Source organism: Phyllosticta citribraziliensis (assembly GCF_038025025.1).
Source record: "Phyllosticta citribraziliensis strain CPC 17464 chromosome Unknown J3D65scaffold_13, whole genome shotgun sequence".
Lineage (NCBI taxonomy): Eukaryota > Fungi > Ascomycota > Dothideomycetes > Botryosphaeriales > Phyllostictaceae > Phyllosticta > Phyllosticta citribraziliensis.
Window position 1 is genome coordinate 468,645 of NW_027117350.1, and position 22,912 is coordinate 491,556.

Consider the following 22,912-nt stretch of genomic DNA (forward strand, 5'->3'; position numbering starts at 1 on the left):
ACGTCGAGCCATGTGGACGACTCGGGCTAGCGGCTTTGGGCCAGAAGTGGCCCAAAATAGACGTGACAAGCTTATATACACGCTTGTTTGTGCATCGCATCGCATCTGGTAAATGGCATGCTGCAGTGCCCGAATCCTGCGCGCCCCTTTTGCTGTCAGAATCTCGTATAACGCACCAGCGACGTTGTAGCAAGAGTAGGGCCCCCGGTGCCAGTGCCGAGTGTCCCCCGCGGGTTCGCCATTTCGAGAGTTCAGCCCAGCGCCAGCCCTACGCTGGCGGCCGCGCTCCGTCGTCGACCATTGTCCAAAGCTGACCTGCTGTACCGTGGCTCCGTCGGCATATTCCTAACTTCCTTCCCAATGCGCTCGCTTACGCCTAGCTTGCTTTTCTTCCTTCGACGTCCCGTCGTCAACAACCTCCAGTCCAGCTCCACCGCGACCACGATGCAACCTCGTCATTGCTTCTTCATCCGCATGCAAAGCACGCTGACGGCGTCTGCACCCCCGAGCTCTGGCCTGACAGGGCTGGTGAGATGGCCGTCTTGTCCGGTCCGGTAATCGTCTGACCCTTTTTGACGGCAAGCTGCGAAGAACGCTTATGTGCCGGATCTGGGTTGTAGTAGTCGTCCTTGATTGGGTGAATCATGACCGTTTGCTTGTGGATTGTCACTGTCGAGTTGGTCGGCACAGTAACCCAATTGTCTGTCATCCAGTCAGCTCGTATGCCAATACCCTGACGAGATCGAGGCCCACCTCGCTCGAACGTCAGTGGCTCGCTTGCCACGAGCACAATGTCGGCACCCTTGTCCCTGCGCTCCATCTTGTAGTCCTTTGCTTCTCCAGAGCTCTGCTCCTTCCAACTCGTGCCGGAAGAGAAGAACAGACTCGCCGCCTCATCCGTCGTGCTGCTCACATATCGCGTGCACACCACGCTCTGCCCATCGGTGACGGCAAAGTTGAGCAAACTTATCCTGTCCTTCTCGCTCACGTCTGCCGGCACGTCCTTGGTAAACTCGTTGATCCGTTCTATCGTCCTCAACATGGCCTTTCTCAACACTGTGTGTCCGAAGCCGTTCTCACCAACCTCGGTATTCGGCGAGCATCCCATCTTGTCCATGCAATCCAAAAACAATGCAAAGCACCACTCGCTGTCGGTGCTCCCCTGGACGAAGTTGAACCACGGATCCCCCAGAGACGTTGCTAGCCTCCTCTTGACATGATTCCAAGCTCCCACGCCTCCATTGTGCATGAACATGAGACCCTTGTGCCGAAATGGGTGACAATTACTGTCTGAAAGGTTTCCGGAGGTGGTGGCGCGGACGTGGGCAAAGATGAGGTTGGAGGTGGTCTTGGAGGCGAGGCGTTCTAGATTGATGCAGTTCCACGCAGGAATGGTCGACGTAAAGATGCAAGGCTCGGGGCCCAGGTCGGGGGACGTGTAGTATCCCACACCGAAGCCGTCGCCATTGTGTGGGCGGCGTGTGTCCTATTCTCCGTCAGACGTGGTAGAGGGGCTCCAGAAAGCGTCGGGCACGTACCAGGCGAAGACGAGAGTCGTAAGATTGAGTCAAGATGGAATGCGTAGGGTCAAGAATGAGCTTGGACAACAGGATCTCGTCCTTGCCTTTGTAGACCTGTGTCGTGTGAGCTGCGGCCGATCTCGCTTCGGGGATTCACGTACCAGGAATCTACACATAGTTGATAAGGTGGTAGAGTCGATCAAAGGAGGAGAACAGGAGGGAGAGGAAAAAGGAGGGTAAAGCGGTGGGGGAGTAATGTATCACGGTTTAAGGCGCATCTCAGAGGTACAGGTACGCCGAATGGCTGGATACTCTGAAATATCGCGATGACGCGATTGGCCCATGTGATCTGTGCAGGCGTTTGGCGCAGCGCAGGGCGAGCGGCAATAATTGCCACTGAGCACGCGATCGGATTTGCTGCGCGCAGCTTTTTGCGCGGCAGAGCGAAGAATAGATGCTTCTGGAGGGCTTTCGGAGAGACCAGCCGTGCGTCTGGGAGTCACTGTCGAAAGGGTTCGATGACGAGGTTTGATATAGCGTGAAAATCAATCGATTGTAGAGAAACGAAAGACGCTGCCCGAGCCAGAAACGTATTGAAAGGATAGAAATTTGTCCGTGAGGATGCGAATGGTCTATAGCGAGTGCGGTGTTGGAGTTGCGAGGAGCAGAAGGTAAAGAAGACCAACACGTGGAGCTCTCCCGTCCTGATCGACGTCAGCCTCGACAAGGCCGCACCCGCTGCCCTGCACCTCCAGACCAGACCCCCGACCGTCACCGCTGCCAACCCACCTGCAACCCTGTTCCACCACAACAGAACCACTCAACACCAATCCACATGCAAACGACGACCACGCGACTACGCTGATATCGCTCTCGCCAGCATGAGCGCGAGGCTTTTGTCCGCGCGCTTAGCTCCTGCTGCCCGCCGCCTTGCCTCCTCCGCATCCGCATCCGCATCCACCCCACCTCGGAGGTTTACTCACTACCTATCTACCAACGCCGGCGGTCTCCTGCGAACCGAATCGAGCCTGCGCTCCTCGCGCCTGCGATCATGGCCGCCTGGAGCATACGCCCTGCATAATGTCCCCGCAGTCCGCTCCATATCCTTCATCCGCATTCTCCCAAGGCTCTTTCAAAAGTTTGCTACTCTGGGCGCTGTTGGAGGGGCAACCATTGTCGGAGGGTTGGTATACCTCCAGAACCAAGCACAAAGTAAGTTGGAATCTTGGATCGCTGCACATCTCGCTGACGCGACGGTATAGAGGGCGCCGACTATGCCATAGACCTGTTGTCACGCGGCAAGGATTTCGCAAGCAATACCTTTGGGACCGCGTACACGAGCGCCGGCGATGTGGCTGGTCAAATACGACTGGGCTGGGAGAAGACAAAAGAGGACATGGACGTGCCAGAATGGCTTCGGAACATCTTGTCAGGTCAAGAAGGTGGTGAAGGCGGCTCTGGAGGACCCGAGGGCGACGGTCCTAAAAAGAGTGGAGCAGGTGCTGCTGCTGCCGGCGCCGCCGGTGCGGCTGCCATGGGATATGATGACAAGGACGATGACCGATCAGAGGAGCGCATTGCCCGAGACGAGCAGATGATGATGCTCACCAAGAAGATGATCGAAATCCGGGGACTGTTGCAAACTGTCGGACAATCGGATCAGTTGAACCTGCCCTCGATCGTCGTCATCGGGTCACAGTCTTCGGGCAAGAGTTCGGTCTTGGAAGCTATCGTTGGCCATGAGTTTCTACCCAAAGGTTCCAACATGGTCACGAGGAGACCCATCGAGTTGACCCTCGTCAACACCCCTGACGCTCGCGCGGAATACGGCGAGTTTCCTGCACTAGGACTTGGGAAGATCACCGACTTTTCTCAGATTCAGAGAACGTTGACCGACTTGAATCTGGCCGTCCCCAAGGAGCAGTGCGTCACGGATGAGCCTATTCAACTTCGAATTTATTCCCCCAACGTGCCTGATTTGTCTCTCATCGATCTGCCCGGATACATCCAGGTCGTTGGAGAGGACCAGCCCGCTCAGCTCAAGGAGAAGATTGCCGAATTGTGCGAAAAGTACATCCAGCCCCCGAACATCATCCTCGCCATCTCCGCTGCCGACGTCGACCTTGCAAACTCGACGGCCCTGCGGGCCTCCAGGAAAGTGGATCCGCGAGGCGAGAGGACCATCGGAGTAATCACCAAGATGGATCTTGTCGATCCTGACAAGGGCATTAGCATGCTAACCGACAAGAAATACCCCCTGCGATTGGGTTATGTCGGCGTCGTGTGCCGCGTTCCCCAAAGTACCGGGGTTCTCTTTGCTCGCGGCAGCGGCAACATCCAAAAAGCGGTCGCCAAAAACGAGCACGCCTACTTCGGCGCACATCCCCTGGAGTTCGGGTCAGAGTCCCACGTTGATGTCGGCATGAACAACTTGCGCAAGAAGCTTATGCACGTGCTGGAAAATACCATGGCTTCAAGCTTGAAGACGACTAGCGAAGCTATCCAACGTGAACTTGCCGAGGCCTCGTACGAGTTCAAGGTTCAGTACAATGATCGTCCACTCAGCGCCGAGTCGTATCTTGCCGAAAGTCTCGATGCTTTCAAACATTCATTCAAGGACTTTGCCGACCATTTTGGTAGGCAACAGGTCAGAGAGATGTTGAAGCACGAGCTGGACCAACAGGTCCTTACACTTCTCGCTCAGAGGTACTGGAACAGGCCTTTTGATGACCTCTCTCAGCCTCTTCCCGAAATGGATCCTCTGAGCGACCTCCCCAAAGCCGATCCAGAGAATCCACTCTGGCACCTCAAGTTGGACGCTTCAACCTCATCCCTCACAAAGCTGGGTATTGGACGCCTGGCGACCACGGTTGTAGCTAGTGCCCTGCAAGCTCATGTTGACCGTCTAATTGCCAACTCCACTTTCGCGGCGCACCCTTTTGCAAGAAAGGCTATTACCGAGGCGTCGACGTCAATTCTGAGGGAGCTCTCCTACGACATTAGCGATGAACTGGAGATTTGCATCAAACCCTACAAGTACAGGATCGAACTGGAAGATCACGAGTGGGCCAAGGGCAGGGAGAACATTGCCCAGGTGCTCAAGGAGGAGCAGAGGATGTGCGATGACGCCTTCAAGAACATTGAATCTGAAGTTGGCGGGAGGAAGAAGCTGAGAGACGTCATGACATTCATTGACCGCGTCCGAGGCGGACAGGTCCAGATTGACGGCAGTGGCGTCGGCGGCGCCGGCGGCTTCAGTGCCGCATTGTTGGAAAGAGGACGCCAAGCCGTCTTTTTGCGTGACCGCGCTGATTTGATCAAGATGCGGATATTGGCCGTCAAGTCGAAGCAGTGTGCCAGCAAGAAGAACAAGTACTACTGTCCGGAGGTCTTTCTCGATGCGGTGGCCGACAAGCTCACGACCACGGCGGATCTATTCCTGGATGCGGAGCTGCTTTCAAAATTCTACTACCTGGTGAGTCGACTAATTGTCTGCCATGCATAATGGACTTTCTAACTGGAGCAGTTCCCCCGAGAGCTCGAAGCGCGCCTTGGCCGCAATCTTTCCCAGGCCGAGATAGAGCGGTTTGCCCGCGAGGACCCCAAGGTCCGACGCCATCTCGACGTGGTACGCCGCAAGACGCTGCTTGAACACGTGCTCAAGGAGATGGAATCGCTGCGACAGCTGGAAGCAAGAGAAAAGAGGTACGGCTCCCGGGCGGTAGCAAAGAGCAACAGCAGTGGCGGTCGCGGGTGGAGTTTGTTTTGAACGCAATAGAAACGAGGGACAGGTGCATCGGTTACGGAATCATGCGTGTACCAAGGACAGGGTTGGCGTTTTGTTATAATGAATTGTCTCGCGATGATACCAGATTGGTCGGGAGCATTGGTGACTGGGGTTGACTCGCTTCTCTTGTCGATGATGTTGCTCGATTAGGGTCAAGGACACACAGGATGAATGCATTGGATGGATGGCGGCATGCTGCTCAGCGCTTAGCTAGTCATAGACGCGAATACATAACAGACTCACAAGAGGACGAGAGTTAGCCGATGGATCTTCATTGGCAATACAATGGTGGATACACGTAGGTTTTTGCTTTTTCCCACGAGACTTTTCGAGGAGGTCGAAATGTGAGCAAAAGAGGAGGGCCGTCCTGTCACGGGCTTAAAGCCGGCGTAAATCCGAATCGGGTCGTCGCGTCATGCCGCAGCTTCACCTCTACTCTGCCCTGTACATAGCTCCACCTCCGTTACTCCACATCTGACAGCCTCACATCGCTATCTGCACCCGGAACGTCGTGCAGAAGCATCCATCGATGCAGCATTCGGCCCAACAGGCCCGGCCATCAGACTCTGACGACTGCGATCCACCTGTCTCTGCCGACCGCAAGCGCAAGCTCCAGCACGTCCACCGCAGCGCCAACGACGCCTCCAAAAGCACAAAACAGCAAACCATTTCCGACCTCTTCTCCACATCCCAGGCAAAGCACTCCTCACCCCCGTTCAAAGACGCCTCCGGGCACCCACCAGCCGGCACCGTGTCTCCCCGAAGCAAGCGGCTCAAGCCCAACCCGCCGGCCTCGACGTCGGAGCCATCGCCACTGTCCAGCGACGCGACATCCGTGTCGCGCTCCTCGACCGCTTCGGCCCTCCCGCCCTCCAAAATGTACCACTTTCCCAGCTCGAGGACCAATGGCAGCGGCAACAGCAACGGATCCACCTCCAATATCGTTGACCTCACCGGAACGCCGTCTCCAGGCTCGTCGTCATCTCCCGCCTGGTCACACAAATCGGACGGCGCCAAGATGCTGAGACCCAATTTCAACCCAAACATGGGCGCAAAGCAGTTGGTGGTGAAGAATTTCAGAAAGAAACCGAGGTCGGATCCGAGGCAGTATTTCGACCAGACTTGGAACGCGTTACAAGATGCCCTCTCCAAGATCTTCAACGGAAAGAAGATTGACTCTCTGGAAGTCATGTATCGTGGTGTGGAAAATGTTTGCAGGCAGGGCTTTGCAGCCGAACTCTCTGGGAAGCTCAAGGAGAGATGTCGAACGTACATGGAAACGCAATTGAAGAAGCCGTTGCTCGACAAGGCGGGAGGGGCCGACATAGAAACTTTGAAAGCAGTCCTTGACGCTTGGCGGACATGGTCCAACGAACAGGTACAGTATCCCAAACGTAGCATTTGACCGTACTGACTGGTTTATAGGAAGACATTGGGCGATGTTTCATGTTTCTTGACCGATCTTACCTCATAGGAAGAGGAGATACCCTCCAGGATCAGGCCTTTTCTCTTTTCCGCACAATCATCTGCGAGGATCCGTTGTTGAGACCAAAGATTGTACAAGGGGCGTGCGAGCTAGTACAAACCGACAGAACCCAAGAGCGATTCGATAAGGACCTTTTCAGAAGCACGATTTCCATGTTTCACGACCTCGCAATATACACCAACATCTTTGAACCCAAGCTGTTGGAAATTTCCCAGCATTTCGTCTCCGATTGGGCTGCAAAGGCCAGCTCAGAGATGAATTTGGCAGAATACACCAAAAGTGTTTTTGCACTCATTGACGAAGAAATGTCTCGCTGCGACGAGTTCGGCCTGGATTCGAGCACCAAGCGAGATCTCCTGTCTCTGCTTGAAGAGCATCTTGTCGTACGACAAGTAGAACTTCTTGGTGCGTCGCCCAGTCCGACCTTTTTTCGCGTTTCCATTTGCTGACAAATGTGTAGTCAACGAGGATGCTGTTGCAGATTTGCTCGATCAGAATGCGGTATCCGAGCTCGAGCGGGTGTATATGCTGCTCGATAGTCGTCGCCTAGGTGCCAAACTCCGGCCAGCGTTTGAAAAGTGGATTGATCTGACGGGCACGGCCGTTGTGTTTGACGAAAAGGACCAGGAAAGTATGGTTGTCAAGCTGCTCACACTGAAGAAGCAGCTCGACACCATTTGGCGAGTGTCTTTTCACCGCAATACCGAGCTTGGACATGGCCTGCGCGAGTCGTTTGAGGCGTTTATCAACAAATCGAAAAAGACCAACGCGACCTGGAATACAGATAATTCCAAGCCAGGAGAGATGATTGCAAAATATGTCGACATGCTGCTCCGCGGTGGTGCCAAAGCCATTCCGGCCCAGCTTTCTGCCGTCAAGTCTGGCGAAGCAGAGCGTGATGAGAATGACGATAATGTTTTCGACGAGGATGCCGAGATCAATAGTCAGCTTGATCAAGTCCTGGACCTGTTTCGCTTTGTCCATGGCAAGGCCGTCTTTGAGGCTTTTTACAAGAAGGACCTTGCTCGGCGTCTCCTGATGGGCCGCAGTGCCAGCGCGGATGCCGAGCGTAGCATGCTTGCTCGTCTCAAGACGGAGTGTGGTGCTGGATTCACACAGAATCTGGAGCAAATGTTCAAAGACATTGAGCTCGCCCGCGAGGAAATGTCGTCCTACAAATCACTGCTTGAAGAGCGCGGTGAAAAACCGTCCGTCGATTTGTCTGTCAACATTCTCTCTGCATCTTCTTGGCCCACCTACCCTGATGTCCCGGTCATCATTCCTCCAGAGATTCAACAAGCATTGGACAAATTTACGGTCCACTACAAGAGCAAGCATTCGGGAAGGAAGTTGGACTGGAAGCACGCGCTTGCTCACTGTCAGCTCAAGGCAACCTTTCCCAAGGGCAACAAGGAGTTGGTGGTCAGCGGGTTCCAGGCGATTGTCTTGCTTCTCTTCAACAACGTCAAGACGGGTGAGCATTTGAGTTATGAATTTCTCAAGGCGGAAACGGGCTTGCGTAAGTATTTTTCCGCAGTGTTCCTTCAATCATCGGGATCAACGGTGCAATGCTAATGACGTCCAGCTGAGCGCGAGCTCAAACGAACACTGCAGTCTCTTGCCTGCGCAAAGCTTCGTCCATTGATGAAGCATCCCAAGGGCCGCGACATTAACCCTGACGACACATTCAGCTACAATGCGGCCTTCACCCACGAGAAGTATCGTCTCAAGGTCAACCAGGTGCAACTCAAAGAAACAAAGGAAGAGAACAAGGAGACGCACGAGCGCGTCGCGGCCGACCGCAACTTTGAGACCCAAGCGGCGATTGTTCGCATCATGAAGAGCCGCAAGCGCATCGGACACGCCGAGTTGGTCGCCGAAGTCATCAACGCGACCAAGAAGAGGGGCGTTTTGAGCGTGCAGGACATCAAGAAGAACATTGACAGGTATGACTGCGCCTCCTTTCCCCGTCATTTGGAAAATGCAACCGTGGCTCACATCTTGACAACCAGGCTCGTCGACAAGGACTACATGGAACGCGAGGAGAACAACGAGTACAGTTACATTGCGTAGAGAGAGGGAAGAGGCGCGGCATTATGGGAACTACGTGTCTATAAGGGCAATGACAGATTTTCTTATCCCCTTTACTAATTCGATTGATCCGTTGGGCCACCGGGAGCGCAGCGGAGCGAAGAATTTCAATTCTCGGACGGACATGACATAGTTGCGCTCGCCCTCGGGTCCGTGGTAGAGCCCTTGGATACGAAAATAGAATCTTCTTGTTTCGATGACAACGTCGCTCCTCTCGCCCTTGCTACCACTTGCCATCTGACAGTACAAAAGTACAGGGTGCAAACCCTTCCAATTGAATGGGGACAGCACAGCACGTCTCTGCCTGGCACCAAAAAAGTGAAGGAGACAGACCGCCGTTATCTCTTTGCGCTCCCGATCCACTGGCTCATTGCAGGCGCGGATTCAACAGCTCCAATTTTTTCGAAGAATAAACTTGTGTTGTTACTGAATCCACCCTCTCTCCCCCTATCAACGACTGAGTCCACACACTGTTACTGAATCTACCCTCCCACCCCTCACTTTACTAAAACCACCCTGTCAATCGTATCTACACAAAGCGACTCCAAGCCCCTATTCCTTTCCGTCCATCTGCACCACACCACGCATCGGACCTCTCTTGGGCCTCACTTCCTCTAAAACCCGTACTTCTTCTGGAGCTCCGGACTTGTCCAGCGCTTGGCGTATTGTGCCTTCCATTTAGCTACGACCTTGGCGCATTCGATATCTTCATCCTCTTCATTGGCTGCTGTGCGTTTGCGTCCTTGATCTTTTGCGTTGCCTGGAGGCGCGTTCGAGGTACCCTGCATGGCGACGTTGTTCGTATTACCTGGAATCTGGCCGTTGCAAGTGGGACATGTACCAGCTGAAGTATTGCTCGAGGGACCCTGCATGGCGACGTTGTTTACGTTTCCTGGGATTTGGCCGCTGTGAATGGCACCTGGAGCGCCTGGAGTATTTTTAGAGGTGCCCTGCATGGCGACGTTGTTCACGTTTCCTGGAATTTGGCCCCTGTGAGTGGCATTTGGAACGCATGAAGTATTGGTCGAGGTACTCTGCATGGCGACGTTGTTCATGTTACCTGGAACCTGGCCGCTGTGAGTGGCCCCTGGGACTCCTGGAGCAGTATTTCCAGTCGCCTCCATCGTACCACCATTCGCTCTCGCCATCTTCGGCCTCGGATTGGAGTAATAGGCCCAGCGAGCCCTCCACGGAATCCACAATTGACCAGGCTTCAAAATGTACTTCAAGCGCTCCGTAAACTTCTTCTTGGCCGTGCAAACGTCGTCAAAGAACTCGGTTGGAGCATTTTGGCCATCGACCGTGTCGGCCAGCCACTTTTCGTCCGAGAGAATGGCCCACGTGGCGACGTAGAGTCTCTTCAGGGGCAGATCAAGCGGCCTCGCTTCGTAGATGCGCTTTGCCATGTGGGACGGGTAGTAGCCTTGGTCCAGGAGGTCGATCCACTTGTCCACGACCCAGTCCATGAAGTCAACGTCGCTCAGGTGGAAGCCCGTCATGTAGAAGTCGAAAAGCGTCTCGAAATGGGCGGTGAATCCGGGGCTGCCGTCGGATCTGGGACGCAGGAAGTTATCATTGCGCGCTGCGCTTCCTCCTTCGAACCATGAAAAGTAGAATTTTACTGGTCCTAGGCTGTCTCGTGTCATGTAGACTATCATGTCGTTTGGATTCATGTTCTCCACGCTTTTGCGGAGGAAAACGGATGAGCAGGTCTTGAGCGTTTCTTTGCGGACGATGAGACACTCTCTGTCTTTGGTCTCTATGATGACCTTGTCCAATAGACTGAATTTGTCAGTCAGCTCATGGTTTGACAAGCACATGGTCATTCTGTGTAGGTCATGTACTTACTCCGAAGTGGTTTGTTGGCTGCGACCATTTACGTCTGGCGTCTTTGCAACTTCGGCCGGAAGGCTATCCGCATCGTTGTCCCCGTTGTTACCTGCGCCTGTCTCCGCATGGTTATCCATACCATGATCCGTATCTTCGGGCTGGGTTTGAGCAGTATCCATGGCTGCCGACAGTGCCAGTTGAGTTCTCTCGACTCCGTTACAGAGTTGATCGATATAGTGCCCATCTGAGCACGACATATTGGATTGATCGTGCCTGTCAGTACGTTGGAGCAGCTGGGGGTCGATGTGCTGAGGTAGTTGCTCGTCCGACTCTTGATAAAGACAGGTCAGAGGGTCCAGGCTGCCACTGGTGGGTGAATATTGGCGCGCTGGAGTCATTTCAGCGTGTGATATCAAGTCGGGAGGCACTTGCGGTACATACTCCACGAGGGTTCAAAGTTCGTCTGTACTGGCTTCATGATGCCGCGCGTTAGAGGTTTAGAATTTTGTTTTGTGATTGGGGTAGTTCCGAACAGAGGAAGGGAATTTCCACGTACGACAGAATGGCTCTGATGAGTTATATAGTATTCCTCTGGTCAGCCGGGGCCACCTGAACCACCGTTGGAGAAGCGCAACAAATGGGGATGGTTCTCAGGATGGATCTGGTTCGAACACGCCCCTCGCCCAGATGATAATGCTGTTGGGTCTGTCGAATTGAGATGCTTGATTCGCTGTTGGGGAAGCAAAATTAATGGTAAAGACACGGTTGTGATGGGCCTCATCTGTGGGTGACCAGTGAACGTTCAGTTGTCAAAGGTAATCAATGATCGGTCAGGTGTCCCAAGGTAGTCGCACTTTCCTCTTTCCCCGGATGGGTTTCTAGAGGCGGGAGCGAAATTCTCATTTTCGTGTCCTGAACAAGAAGTCGCAGCCTAGGTCGACAGCAAAACCCGTGGCGCAAGCAGTTAGGAAGGAAGTTTTCAAGATCGAGGCAGTATTCGGGCGCCCCAAAGGTCAGACGTGAAAAGGAGTCAAGCTGTTGTGTCTACCTCGACTCTAGCAACCAAGCTCCAACCGCTTTTTGTCAGTTGTATGGTAGTACCACACCTCCCCCGAATCAACCAGCAAATTCTTGTTCCATCTTCCAACATCAGCAACAAATTCGAGTTTTGACCAGACGCACCGTTACCCAAACGTTTGTCTTCACCAGCCATAAGCCTCCTCAACATACTTCAAATGACGGCACCCATTCTTCAGCGCAACATGAACCGCCTCTCGAGCCTCATCCGCAATGTCGCCGGGCCCCGAAGCAAGGACGACAGCCCGCTGACCAGTCTGTTCCCATTCGCGCGCAAGATTCGCTACCAGAGCTTGAATGTCCGGTCTACCCTGTCGTATCTCAATCGAGACTTGTCTCTGCTCGCTGACAAAGATGCCGTCTTTTTCTACGTCTGCGCTCTCTACATCTGCTGCGACTTTGTTCCGCGAAGCCCAAAAAAGGCCTTCGAATTCTGGACGGCGCAGTGCTGGCCTCAGCTCATGTTGGCAGAGGTCGTGGATGAAGGCCGACTGTCGCGCCACCCAGGCCAGCTTGATCGAGCGCGTGCGCGTGCGCCCTTCTGAGGCTCGTTGAACGTGGTCGATAATGTACGGCACAGCGGTCGAGATTCCTGTGCCGCCGGCAATCAAAAGCACATTCTCGAAAGTGTGGAGGGGAGCAGCGTGGCCGTAAGGTCCTTCGAGGAGCATCGTAGGAGTGATGGTGTGGGAAGGAGCAGCGAGACATTGGTCGCGGAGACGACGGGTCCAACCGGCGTATGGCCGGATCCAAAATGTGAAGGTAGGCTCGGCCGTAGAAGATGTTGAATTGGCGTCTGACTCGGGACGAGAAGTTGTAACGGCAAGGTCTTTCTCTGCAGTCGTGCTGGGAGAGACAATGCCGGCAGATGTACTGTACGCGCCAAGGCTCAGGGGGTGACATTCCCACCCCTTGAACCGAAGAGGCTCGTAGAGATAGTACGACTGACCTGGGCCTGGCTTGAATAGCACAGACCCGAGCTTGATGTCAACTCTCACCACATCGGTATCCTTGCTATATGTAGCCACGGCCGAGGGGCCTCGGACAATCTTCGCGCTGGAACGCACATGCAGATTGCAGTACACGAGGCGAACGATGCGGAGGAAACGATCGAAGCACCAGATGGCTACGACGGCCCAGAGATAATCTGTATATTCATCTTCCATCTTTGACAGGTGTCTAACGGCATTAGATGAAGCAAGGGAATAGAGCCACAAACTTACACGAATAGAGCAATCGTGACCAGTACAGCGAGCGCAATGTGAATGGCAAGAAACGCCTCGTAGAACTTTGCCCGAACCCAGGCGTTGGCAGTGCCCACCATGATACACATAGCGACAAGGGCCTGCGGAAGTTAGATTGACATGAATCCATTGGGAAGGGATACATACCACGATGCCAAATGTGAACCAGTCTAATTCCAAAGACAACTTCCATCTATGCACTGACAAGTCAGCTAGGTAGTGATCGTGGTGCAGGACCTGACTTACAATATTGAACCCGAACTATAGTCTCGCCGATGCCATGGTAGATGGCCAATAACGTTACGACCCTTGCGACGTGCCGGTGGAAGATGTTGAATCTGCGAAAGCTCCATCCTGTCGCCCAGATGAAGATGTTGTTCCGTCCGGCGAACATCCAGATCCAGGGTAGCAGAGCAAGGGCCAGGAAGCTCGTTCGGGTTGCGGTATACAACCAGATCTGTTGTGCGTAATTTGTTGTTCTGCTACCATGTGAGTAAGCAGGTCCAAGGCGTAGACAGTGGACTTACATGACGTTTCCATGGAAGACAACAGGGTACTTCACACAGCACAGTACAAAGGTCAGTATCCAGAATCCAGACAGAATAATCAGTTCGAGTCGCTTGGGGATGGTGCACCAGCAAAGCAGACGGTTGTGGTAGGTTCCGATTGCCGCAGGAATAACAACATGGCTTTGTAGCCACGCATAGACAGCGGAACTGGACTCGGCTATCTTACTGGATTTGCCTGTCTCGAAGTCTCCTTGCGTGTCATCAGTCGTCGACTCAATATATGTGGAGCGTATTTGGCGGACAACATTAGTAACAATTCCGAAGAAGACGATGGCTCCCCAGTACGCCATAACGATCCAGCCAAATCGCACCGAGTCTGGATCGAATTTGGCTCTTGCGTTCTTGGTCCCGTCAGCTAGTATACAAGTGGGTCTGAAATAGAATGACTTACAGCGGTTCTGTACGCCCGGTCAAAATATCCTTTTGTGAGCAGAGAAGGTTCCTTGATGGTCGACGACTTGTTTCGTTCTGGATCAACTGATTCAAGACTTTGAACATAGGGTGCTGTGACGAGACCAGTAATGTTTCCAAGATCCAAGTCCTTGCATATGTCCTTCCAATATTCGATTCCTGCGGCAATTTGGTCGTCTGAACAATATGCTTTGGCCGAAGCATATAGGGACGTCATCTCGATTGCAACGGTGCATGAAGTTATGTTGGAGCCTTTGCCAGACTGACTTGGTACGGAAGAGTTGGATTGGCCATTTGGATGGTCTGATCTGGTTTTTCTGTAAGTAAGGTAGTTGAACTCAAGACAGAGTCGACTTACTTTTGCGACGAGTTTCTAGCAGCATGCTGAGTCCATTTCAGAGGACTCAATCCTAAATAGATGGCATAGAAACAATGTTGATTTGTCTCTTTCGGTGTCGGAACTTTTGGCTTCGCAAGAACAGTCAGAAAAAGAAAGGCCCAAATGGCAGAGCTGTATTTCCAGCTCCTCATGATTGCACAAGAAGCAAGAAAATGGACAAAAAAAGAAGCAATCGACGCCGAAGGTTGTCTTTTAGGTCTGATATTCGACGATTCCTCGGATCTTTCTCAAAAACCAAGGCCCAAAGAGGGCTTGATGTAGGAAACGATCAGATAAGTGGGCTCCGATCTCGATCGTTTGAGTCAATACGGGCGTCCGGAACCGTCGTGCTGCATGACAAGGGACTGGCCAAGAAAAAGTCAACTTTTGTTCATGCAAACGTCAGGAGAGAAGTCCGCAACAGTCGCATCTAGCCGAGCGACGGGCAGTGTACAAAACGTTGTCGAGTAAGTGACAATATTGCTGATCGCTACTGGGATCATGCCGCCTGATAAGTAAAATCTCGCAAATGCTTGGGATGCCTTCACGGTGTCTTGATCACCTCGAGTGCTGAGTCTTGGAGCTGCTTGGTCTAGCTTAGCCATTGCTTTCTTTACTTGACTAGAGACGTCTTGGCGGGGGAAGAAGCCGCCTAAATTGACGATCCACCTGGAACGTTTGCACTTCATGCATGAGTCCGTCGGAGGACTAGCTGAGCCCCGTTGCTGGCGGATGAAGTCCACGAAACAATCCAAGGTAATACTGCAGTGACCGAGTCACTACTCTGCTCAGCCACTTCCTTGACTGAATCCTCACCATCGATCGAAGTCCAAGTCAGGTCTTGTCACTGTCTCATTAGAAACGCATCCTAAGGTCTATCATCAGAGTGCTAGCGTCGTGATCTTCCTGAATTCTTGCCCAACGCACTTAAGAGCTGTAGTGATCCCTCTAGAGGACGCTAACTTGTCGAAAATCCCTAGCATCAAGTACCCTCACAACCAGAAGTTATCTCGCGCTTCAATCCTGGCACAACGAAAATGGTGTGCGTCATGTTGAATCTTCAGGATCTTTGGAATTCGAACTTCGAGCTCCATCGCTGGGCACATCATTTCCACGGAATAGGTCGTGCCATCGGAGAACAACCCCGGCCAGAGAGTGTCTCTTACCGAGATCATTATGGTCTCTGAGCTTAGCTTTGTGGTTTCCCTCGCTGAATACCTCAAAGCATCGAGAACAGGCCGTGCCTTCTGGGAGCGACTTCTTTGGCTTTGTGGTCTTGAGCTCTGACAACCGTAGCCGATGACCTGCCCGTATGCACCCGGAATTTTCCGTTTGGGCAGTCTATCAGTCGGGGCGAGAACTCGCTTGCAATGGTCGTTGGGGCATCGGGTGCCTTCGGGAAGGGCGAAGTCTGATTCCAGCTGCTTTTGGTGGCAGCATGTGACGCATATCTTATTGCCATCCTCAGTGCGACCACGGACCAAGACTCGCTCTGAGTCTGACAACTTCTTCGAACATTGGCCGCAGAATTCTTCGTCTTCACTCTCCGCTATTGCCTTCATATCTTCTTTCCGCTTGAGGTTGTTGGCGCATGGTTCGCAGACGTGGTATCCCCTGGTCTTAGACCATCGGGCGGGCCTCGTTGCCTCTGAGTACTCAAGCTTGTGCCGCTGAATTCGTACCATCAGGTACTTGCAGTCTGGTTCTGGGCAGGGTACCACGATCCCAGCGGCAATGGACATGTGCTGCTGGATATTTCCTATGGGTCGGACTTCGTGGTGGTGGGTGAAGAAGGATTTGCACGCTTGGCACCAAATGGATCCTAGGCTCCGAGGGTTCCAGGCTGCTCTCTTTTCAACAGCCATGCCACAGTGCTTACAGCCAAGCTCTATACCCTTCATACGGAACGGCTGTCGCAAGCACCAAACCATGTTCGTGCCCTGCGCGATTGGCATTCCAACCTCTTCCGGGATGCATCTGTCAAACATGTCGAGCATCTCCTGCGAAATGTGCGGGCCACGGGTGCCGAAGTCGCGTAGACTTTGCAAGTAGATCATAAAGATGCCCTCAGCAAGCAACATGACGATTGGTGATGGGAGGCTGTCTGGCTTAAACACCAAAAGAGGACGGATGCTGGCATGACATCCAGCAGTAGCGAGTATACTCTGGTGTACGCCCTTTTCGGCAGGCTTGCCCGTCCTTAGAACCTCATCATAGGTCAACCATCTAATGGCGAAGCACTTTGCTGATCCGGTGTAATTGAAATTCTTTTCTCCAATGTGTGTCGACAAACGCAGGAGATCAACATAGATTCCACCATTTCGCGTGTCGCACGGGTTGATCTGGAGAAGGTCTTCAAACGTAAACCCGGCCTTCCTAGGAGTACGTGGACATCTTCTGGCGCGTGGGTCGTGATGAACTCTACCACTTCTGATAGCTTGTCGTGGTGGTGGATTGAGCCGAGGAGTGCGTGTATGGCGTGGGAGATAGCCTTGCCAGGCATGTAGTCAACCCCATGCACGCAGAGGCGGGAGACAAGGTCGCCAGTATTGGTCTTAAAGGTTGCTTTACGCGCGGTGGTTTCAGTGGCAGTGGGTGATGATGAGAAGTCCATGTGCTGGCCGATGTCGATCATAGTCGCCGAGACCTCTTTGCCATTCCGGCAACAATGGATCTGTGCTGCTGAATGTTGTTCCTTGGTCTGGCCTCCTAGTGGTGGGCCGACTCTTACACCTTCGCACGTGGGCCCAAGACTTGCAGGTGGGATGGAGCGTTCGCAAGGCCGCAGCGCGCTGCCGTTGGGGCCCTGGGCGAGCTTGCTGGTGCTTGGCTGGGGCACAGCTTTCGCACGCCGCTCGAAGGCGTGCACTGCGACGGGACGAAGCGTCTTGGCCGGCGGATAGGAAGCGGTGACCAGAAAGAAAGCTGCCCGCGGGCGAACGAATGCTCCCTGGACCCTGTCAGCGTTCCATTCGGGAGCGGTATGAATGCTCCTTGTCGCCGCGTTGCCGTTCCTTGACGCCAAGGTCAGGGTCTTGCCGGCGCCTGGGCATGATGAAGAGCGAGCTCTGATGCGTTTGGGGCGGCTTTGGCGAGGAAAATAATGCTGCGAGTGAGAGCGGAGGGGACGTGGCCGCGTCGAAGCGCGTTCGTAGCGACAGGCGCAAAATGAGCGAGAAGAGACGGAGGGTTGTGTGTTGGAAGTGGGGGGAGGGCAAGGCAAGGCAAACGGGCGATGTGGGCACCAAGCGAGTCTAACCGCATCAAGTAAGAAGGTAGCGGGATGCGAAGCGGCATCCCAAACAGGAAGGTGTGGTCAAGTTTCGAATATCGGCATACCGAAAGACGAGAGCCAGGCTCAGATTGTGACAAAGAGCGTCTCGCAACATGAATTGAAACTAAGTGAGGAGTTACAAGTGCTATTACACGAAAACATGACTTGTAGGACAGGGTTTTGGGGGACTTGCGCGCACCACAACGCCACTTCATCGTCTCTTTGGATATCGTTCAAACCACTCTCTCTTCTTTTCCCTTCGTAACATTGCAATCTTGCGTTCCTTTTCCTTGGTGTTGTCACTGCGTGTTCGGTATCATTGGTGCGCCAATTGGAGCCGCGCCATACCAAGCGACCGCTGCCATGCCCAAAAAGGCGGCAATACAGCTGAAGACGAGAGCAACGATGCCCTTTGTTGTGAAGCCGGCTGGCAATGGATCCACCGACCTGTTTTCGCCAGTCAAGTCGAACAGATCCACTGTGTTTCCGGCCGCGTTGCCGGCAGTAAGCTCGCCGCTGGCCTTGCAGACGTCGTAGTGGTTTTGTGGGATCTTTACTGTTTCTTGGATGGCAAGTGGCGCTTCGACGAATGTCATCGCTAAACCAGCGTCGAGGTGAAAATTTAAATGGCAATGAACTGTTCGAAGCTCAGCACGATAAAAGAAGTTATATTATGGTGGGCGGGGTGAGATAGGGGGGTCAGGGGGACTTACAAAGCCAAACGCCGGGATTATCGGCCTTGAAGCGGATCAAGAAGTTACCGGTCGGCCGCGCCATGAAAGTGTCTCTCCGCATCGGGACCGCGGGAAAGGATGTCGTGTTTGTCGAGTTGAAAAACCCTTCGTCGTCCGGGCTGCGGTACAAGACTTGGAAGTTGTGGCCGTGGAGATGGAAAGGATGTTTACCCGTATCCATGTTGTTGAGGACGACGTCAATCACCTGGTCCTTCAAGAGGACGTAAGAGTTGGTGTCGCGACCGTAGATGACGGGGTTGGTGGCCGCCGAGCCAGAGCTGAGGACCGAGTAGAGGGTGGGCACTTTCTGCGCCGTGTACGTAATGTCGTTGAAGAAAGCACTGCATATGTCAGCTTCCGATCGGTCCATGGCAATGGTAGGCTCACTAGTTGGCTCCATCTCCCAGATTGTTCATGCTCATGTTCAACACAATCACTTGGTCCGGGTTCTCGTAGAGTGCAATACCATCAGTCGGTTCGAGGTCAAAGTCGTCGTATGGATCGAATGTGTCGAGAACGTACGGCTGCGGCCGGTGCCCGTTTTTGTCATATACCAAAAAGCCAGTCACATTGTAATTCAGGTCGGACGGAATCGCGTCGAAAAGATCCTATTTTTGTCAGCTTCCGGGCAAGAGTTGAAGGGTCGATGACAGTGCCAGCGAGGAACATACCGTGTCCATACTGCCGACCATTGGATAGTTTTTGGTCGTATCGTTCTTCATCGTCACAAGTACGCTATAGCGTTGAGCACTGGTAAGGTAAATCATTTTCGTCTCAGCAGGTTTCGTCCAGACGCCGTCGACCTCGACGATTGTCAAATTGTGGCCTTCGATCCAAAAGTATTGACTTGCAAATGCGCCAATATTGACAAGGCGCAAAAGGTAAGTCTTTCCGGGCTGTACCGGAAGTTCGAAATTCTGCGTTTCATTCATAAGTGCAGAGTTGGGAACCGGCTCAGCACCGGTTGGATTGCTGACGCTAATGAAGTCTTTCAGTAGACCGGGCATCTGATCATGGTACCAATCAGATAAGGTGACGACAAGCTCTTCGTCATACTGGCCACGGTATGGATTTTCTGGATCAGTGATGATGAGAGCTTGTCTGAGACCGTCTGGATATTGTCCTCGACTGTGAGAATGGTACCAGTAGAGACCCGATTGTTCCAACTGCAATCATTTAGCAACAGGAGCACCGTTTTCCTCTTTGCGTCCTTACCGTAAAGTTGTACGTGAAGGTTGACCCTGGCGATATTTCGCACTGAACCACGTGCGGTGGACCATCCATGTCATTGGTTCCACGGTGGAAGAAACCATGCCAGTGAATTGATGTAGACTCGTTTCCAAGACCATTGTAGACGTTGGCAATAACACGGTCACCTTTGGTCAAGTTGAGCACCGGGAGCGGCCATTGGCCATTGATGCCAATGACTGGCCGCTCCAGCATGCCATCGGGGTTCGCAGTGGTCCATGTAATGTTCCAGTCGTAGATGACAGTATCAGCATTGACGACGAAGCCATGGAAGAAGAGCGCAAGCGAGGCGACTGCGAGCTTGAAGAACGCCATGAGGCCAGCACTGAGCTGAATTGAGGGGGATATGGATCGATGATTATCTACGGCAGCACAGGCAGAGATGCGATAGATAAGATCGAGGGGACAAGATGGTCACTGGATCTAGGTTTTAAAGCGGTGCGATTATCGGCAAAGGTGTGCGCCAAAAAGCTTAATGGACCAGTGACTGCTGCAAGCGGTAGTGCAGCCAGGGTCCGTCGACGTCGTACCGACCACTGATGACCACACGGCGTTGTCCGGCGGGGCTTCAGCTCAGTATCGCGCCATTTTTTGGCAGGTCTGGCCCTGCTATTCCATGAGTATGGTTCGCCCGCAAGCTAGTTCCCGATGCCGGCTTTTGCTGTCGAGGTCAAGGGCTTTCCCGCATGTCAAGTCTGGCTTTACTTATCTGATCCTCTGCATCCCATCCTCTCCGGAAACCAAAACTTTTTGCCTTCCGGATCGCACAAGTAGATCAACAATGACGGTCAACGTTTTTGCAGTTTCCGGTGCGTTGCCCATGCCACGAGTTGAGGATTTGCTCAGTATTGACAACTGCAGTCTTCTTCATCGTCTTTCGAGAATGCCTCGAGACCAGCATCATTGTGTCGGTCTTGCTGGCCTTCTTGAAGCAGACCTTGGGCAAAGAGGGTGAGGCTGCGGCGTATAGATCGCTCTTACGACAGGTAATTCCCCCCAAATAGACCACTTAGGACAAAGTTGACACTTTCAGGTCTGGGCAGGAGTGGGCCTCGGGTTCATCATCTGTCTTTGTATCGGAGCTGGCATGATTGGCGCTTGGTACACAGTCGGCAGAAACCACTTTGCCAAGACAGAGGACATCTGGGAGGGCACATTCGGACTGCTTGCTTCCGTCATCATCTCCATCATGGGCGCAGCTCTGCTTCGAGTCAACAAGATGCAAGAAAAGTGGCGGGTCAAGCTGCAAAAGTCTTTTGAGGCAAGAACGGCAGCCACCGACACCTCCTCTGGCTTCAAGCGTTGGTGCGAGAAATACGCCATGTTTCTCTTACCTTTTGTCACAGTCCTGCGAGAGGGTCTCGAGGCCGTCGTTTACATTGGTGGAGTGGCTCTTGGACTGCCCGCTTCGTCGTTCCCATTGGCCGTCATTTGTGGAATAGGAGCCGGCTGTGCCATTGGATACCTCCTTTACCGGTATGTTGGCAAACATTCGCTCTGGCGTTACTAACCAGTGATAGGTCTGGCAATTCGACTTCGCTTCAGCTTTTCTTGATCATCTCGACCTGTGCGCTGTACCTCGTCGCCGCTGGTCTGTTCTCGAAAGCCGTGTGGTATTTCGAGAATGACAAGTGGAACAAAGTCATCGGCGGCGACGCGTCAGAAACAGGATCCGGTGCTGGGTCGTATGATATCCGGAAGAGCGTGTGGCACGTCAACTGCTGCAACCCCTCAATCAACGGAGGTGGCGGCTGGGGCATCTTCAACTCCATTTTTGGGTGGCAGAATTCGGCGACCTATGGCTCCGTGATTTCGTACAACCTCTACTGGCTGGTCATCATCATCGTTTTCGTAACGATGCGCTTCAAAGAAAAATCAGGCGACAAGGGAAGCCAAAAAGGAAGCCAGGACAGTGGATCCGACCACTTTGAGCGCAAAGAAGGCGTCGTTGAAGAGGTGCACGGCAAGATACCCGATGTCGCTCCCCAAGTCAAGGAGCTTGGTGTTTGAATCGAGCCGGGAAACAGATTGACAGAATCGGTACTCTTCGGAGCGCGGCGGAAGCCTGACTCTATGACGATGCGAACAGGCAAAATCTCACATCTTGATCAAGCGGGGAGTGATCTGACGGGCTTGGTAATGTATCTTGACTAGTTTGTATTCCTTTGCGGTTCCTATACGGTAGCTGTATGGCGGAGGAAGTTGCAGCGTCGCGCACATGGGCTTGCGCTATCGACGTGATTGAATCATCTCTCGAAGGAAAAAGTTTCTTTTTCTGTATGCATCTTTGAACAAGATTCACAGATGCGATAGATATGGGCATCAGTCCAATCAAGTGATGATTCCCCCGCCGAATGAATCGCCTTGGCCGATTGTTTGACCTCCAAGGTCATGAGCTCTCCAGCCAATCGCATGCCGTTCCGACCATTTCACGAGTCGGGCTTCGGCTGGCCATTCTGCTCTCCAATGTCCAAAGCCACCAGAAAGCGGCTGACGCAGTTGTAAGCAGCCACAGTCGCGGTTATCTCGACGATCTCCCGGTCGGTGAAATGGGCCTTGAGCTTTTCGAAGACTGCATCTGGGACGGCCACGTCGACTGTCGAAGCGTCGGTAAAGGCCATGACAATGCGGTACTTTTCCGGAAGTTTCGAGGTAGAGCTGCTTGATGCCCCAGCGTCACGTCCAGTTGGTGGGGAGTTGAGGATTTCTTGGATGGCTTCTTCGTTCAAATCGCCAGCGTCGCGGAGAATGGGCGAGTGGGACTTCCATTCGTACCATGCCTTGTTGAGCACGGCCACGCGGCAAATGGCCAATTCGCGGACGGACGTTGGAAGCGAGGTGCGCTGGCGAATGGCGCCAATGAAGGAATTCCTGACGGGCGACGTAAGTACGTACTTTGTGAACGATCCGTGGGTGGTGTGGCTCACCAGCCATCTGCAACCGGGGGCGAGTGGAGCAGCGCAAGGTCGAGCTTGAGTAGACCCCTCTCCCCACGCCTCTCTTGGACGCGATGGAGAACAGCCTGGTCGGCCGGGCTCTCAAACTCAGGCGGGTTGGAGACGTAGGGCAAACGCATCATGGAGGAATCAATGGATGGAGATGGGAGAAGTGCAGCGCAAACGAGGCTGAGGTTGTAAAAGGACTTTGGAGCCGCATAGCCGACGGTGAGTCAAGGGAGTGTGAGTGGATGAGGTGCAGTGGGGGAGCTGGGGGAGCTGGGCGGGGTGACCGCCTTTGGAGACAGACCCTTGTCGGCTCTCTC

The 22,912-nt window shown here is 53.4% G+C and overlaps 9 protein-coding genes across 9 annotated transcripts; 3 read left to right on the forward strand and 6 right to left on the reverse strand.

Moving 5' to 3' along the window:
- Positions 1-345: 345 nt before the first annotated feature.
- On the reverse strand, positions 346-1,696 carry J3D65DRAFT_648188 (nucleophile aminohydrolase; the record flags this gene model as incomplete). Its single annotated transcript, XM_066802373.1, has 5 exons — positions 346-496; positions 522-702; positions 754-1,486; positions 1,539-1,634; positions 1,682-1,696. The coding sequence occupies 5 exons, from the start codon at positions 1,694-1,696 to the stop codon at positions 346-348; spliced, it is 1,176 nt and encodes a 391-aa protein (XP_066650783.1).
- Positions 1,697-2,152: 456 nt separating this feature from the next.
- J3D65DRAFT_639299 (P-loop containing nucleoside triphosphate hydrolase protein) lies at positions 2,153-5,679 on the forward strand. Its single transcript, XM_066801696.1, has 4 exons — positions 2,153-2,191; positions 2,239-2,732; positions 2,783-4,995; positions 5,047-5,679. Exons 2-4 carry the CDS (start codon positions 2,402-2,404, stop codon positions 5,287-5,289), a joined length of 2,787 nt encoding a protein of 928 aa, XP_066650784.1. The 5' UTR covers positions 2,153-2,191; positions 2,239-2,401; the 3' UTR covers positions 5,290-5,679.
- Positions 5,680-5,757: 78 nt separating this feature from the next.
- On the forward strand, positions 5,758-9,085 carry J3D65DRAFT_639301 (Cullin family-domain-containing protein). The gene is made up of 5 exons (XM_066801697.1): positions 5,758-6,685; positions 6,733-7,198; positions 7,254-8,312; positions 8,379-8,739; positions 8,806-9,085. Exons 1-5 carry the CDS (start codon positions 5,837-5,839, stop codon positions 8,864-8,866), a joined length of 2,796 nt encoding a protein of 931 aa, XP_066650785.1. The 5' UTR covers positions 5,758-5,836; the 3' UTR covers positions 8,867-9,085.
- A 413-nt stretch (positions 9,086-9,498) lies between these two features.
- On the reverse strand, positions 9,499-11,192 carry J3D65DRAFT_606969 (uncharacterized protein; the record flags this gene model as incomplete). The annotated part of the gene is made up of 3 exons (XM_066798473.1): positions 9,499-10,666; positions 10,733-11,102; positions 11,156-11,192. 3 exons carry the CDS (start codon positions 11,190-11,192, stop codon positions 9,499-9,501), a joined length of 1,575 nt encoding a protein of 524 aa, XP_066650786.1.
- Positions 11,193-11,916: 724 nt separating this feature from the next.
- On the reverse strand, positions 11,917-14,546 carry J3D65DRAFT_671656 (ferric reductase like transmembrane component-domain-containing protein; the record flags this gene model as incomplete). Its single annotated transcript, XM_066803409.1, has 7 exons — positions 11,917-12,970; positions 13,015-13,136; positions 13,183-13,235; positions 13,282-13,514; positions 13,563-13,945; positions 13,996-14,323; positions 14,374-14,546. 7 exons carry the CDS (start codon positions 14,544-14,546, stop codon positions 11,917-11,919), a joined length of 2,346 nt encoding a protein of 781 aa, XP_066650787.1.
- A 688-nt stretch (positions 14,547-15,234) lies between these two features.
- Positions 15,235-16,919, reverse strand: J3D65DRAFT_133531 (uncharacterized protein). Its single transcript, XM_066793920.1, has one exon. The coding sequence runs from the start codon at positions 16,473-16,475 to the stop codon at positions 15,387-15,389; it is 1,089 nt and encodes a 362-aa protein (XP_066650788.1). The 5' UTR covers positions 16,476-16,919; the 3' UTR covers positions 15,235-15,386.
- Positions 16,920-17,826: 907 nt separating this feature from the next.
- Positions 17,827-20,351, reverse strand: J3D65DRAFT_133537 (putative ferrooxidoreductase Fet3). The gene is made up of 5 exons (XM_066793921.1): positions 19,618-20,351; positions 19,074-19,568; positions 18,790-19,010; positions 18,382-18,743; positions 17,827-18,305 (listed from the first exon to the last, which is right to left on the reverse strand). The coding sequence occupies exons 1-5, from the start codon at positions 19,963-19,965 to the stop codon at positions 17,968-17,970; spliced, it is 1,764 nt and encodes a 587-aa protein (XP_066650789.1). The 5' UTR covers positions 19,966-20,351; the 3' UTR covers positions 17,827-17,967.
- On the forward strand, positions 20,224-21,910 carry J3D65DRAFT_639313 (iron permease FTR1 family-domain-containing protein). Its single transcript, XM_066801698.1, has 4 exons — positions 20,224-20,459; positions 20,512-20,636; positions 20,684-21,126; positions 21,171-21,910. Exons 1-4 carry the CDS (start codon positions 20,267-20,269, stop codon positions 21,658-21,660), a joined length of 1,251 nt encoding a protein of 416 aa, XP_066650790.1. The 5' UTR covers positions 20,224-20,266; the 3' UTR covers positions 21,661-21,910.
- On the reverse strand, positions 21,793-22,875 carry J3D65DRAFT_639316 (4-carboxymuconolactone decarboxylase-like protein). Its single transcript, XM_066801699.1, has 2 exons — positions 22,578-22,875; positions 21,793-22,521 (listed from the first exon to the last, which is right to left on the reverse strand). The coding sequence occupies exons 1-2, from the start codon at positions 22,727-22,729 to the stop codon at positions 22,080-22,082; spliced, it is 594 nt and encodes a 197-aa protein (XP_066650791.1). The 5' UTR covers positions 22,730-22,875; the 3' UTR covers positions 21,793-22,079.
- Positions 22,876-22,912: the final 37 nt, after the last annotated feature.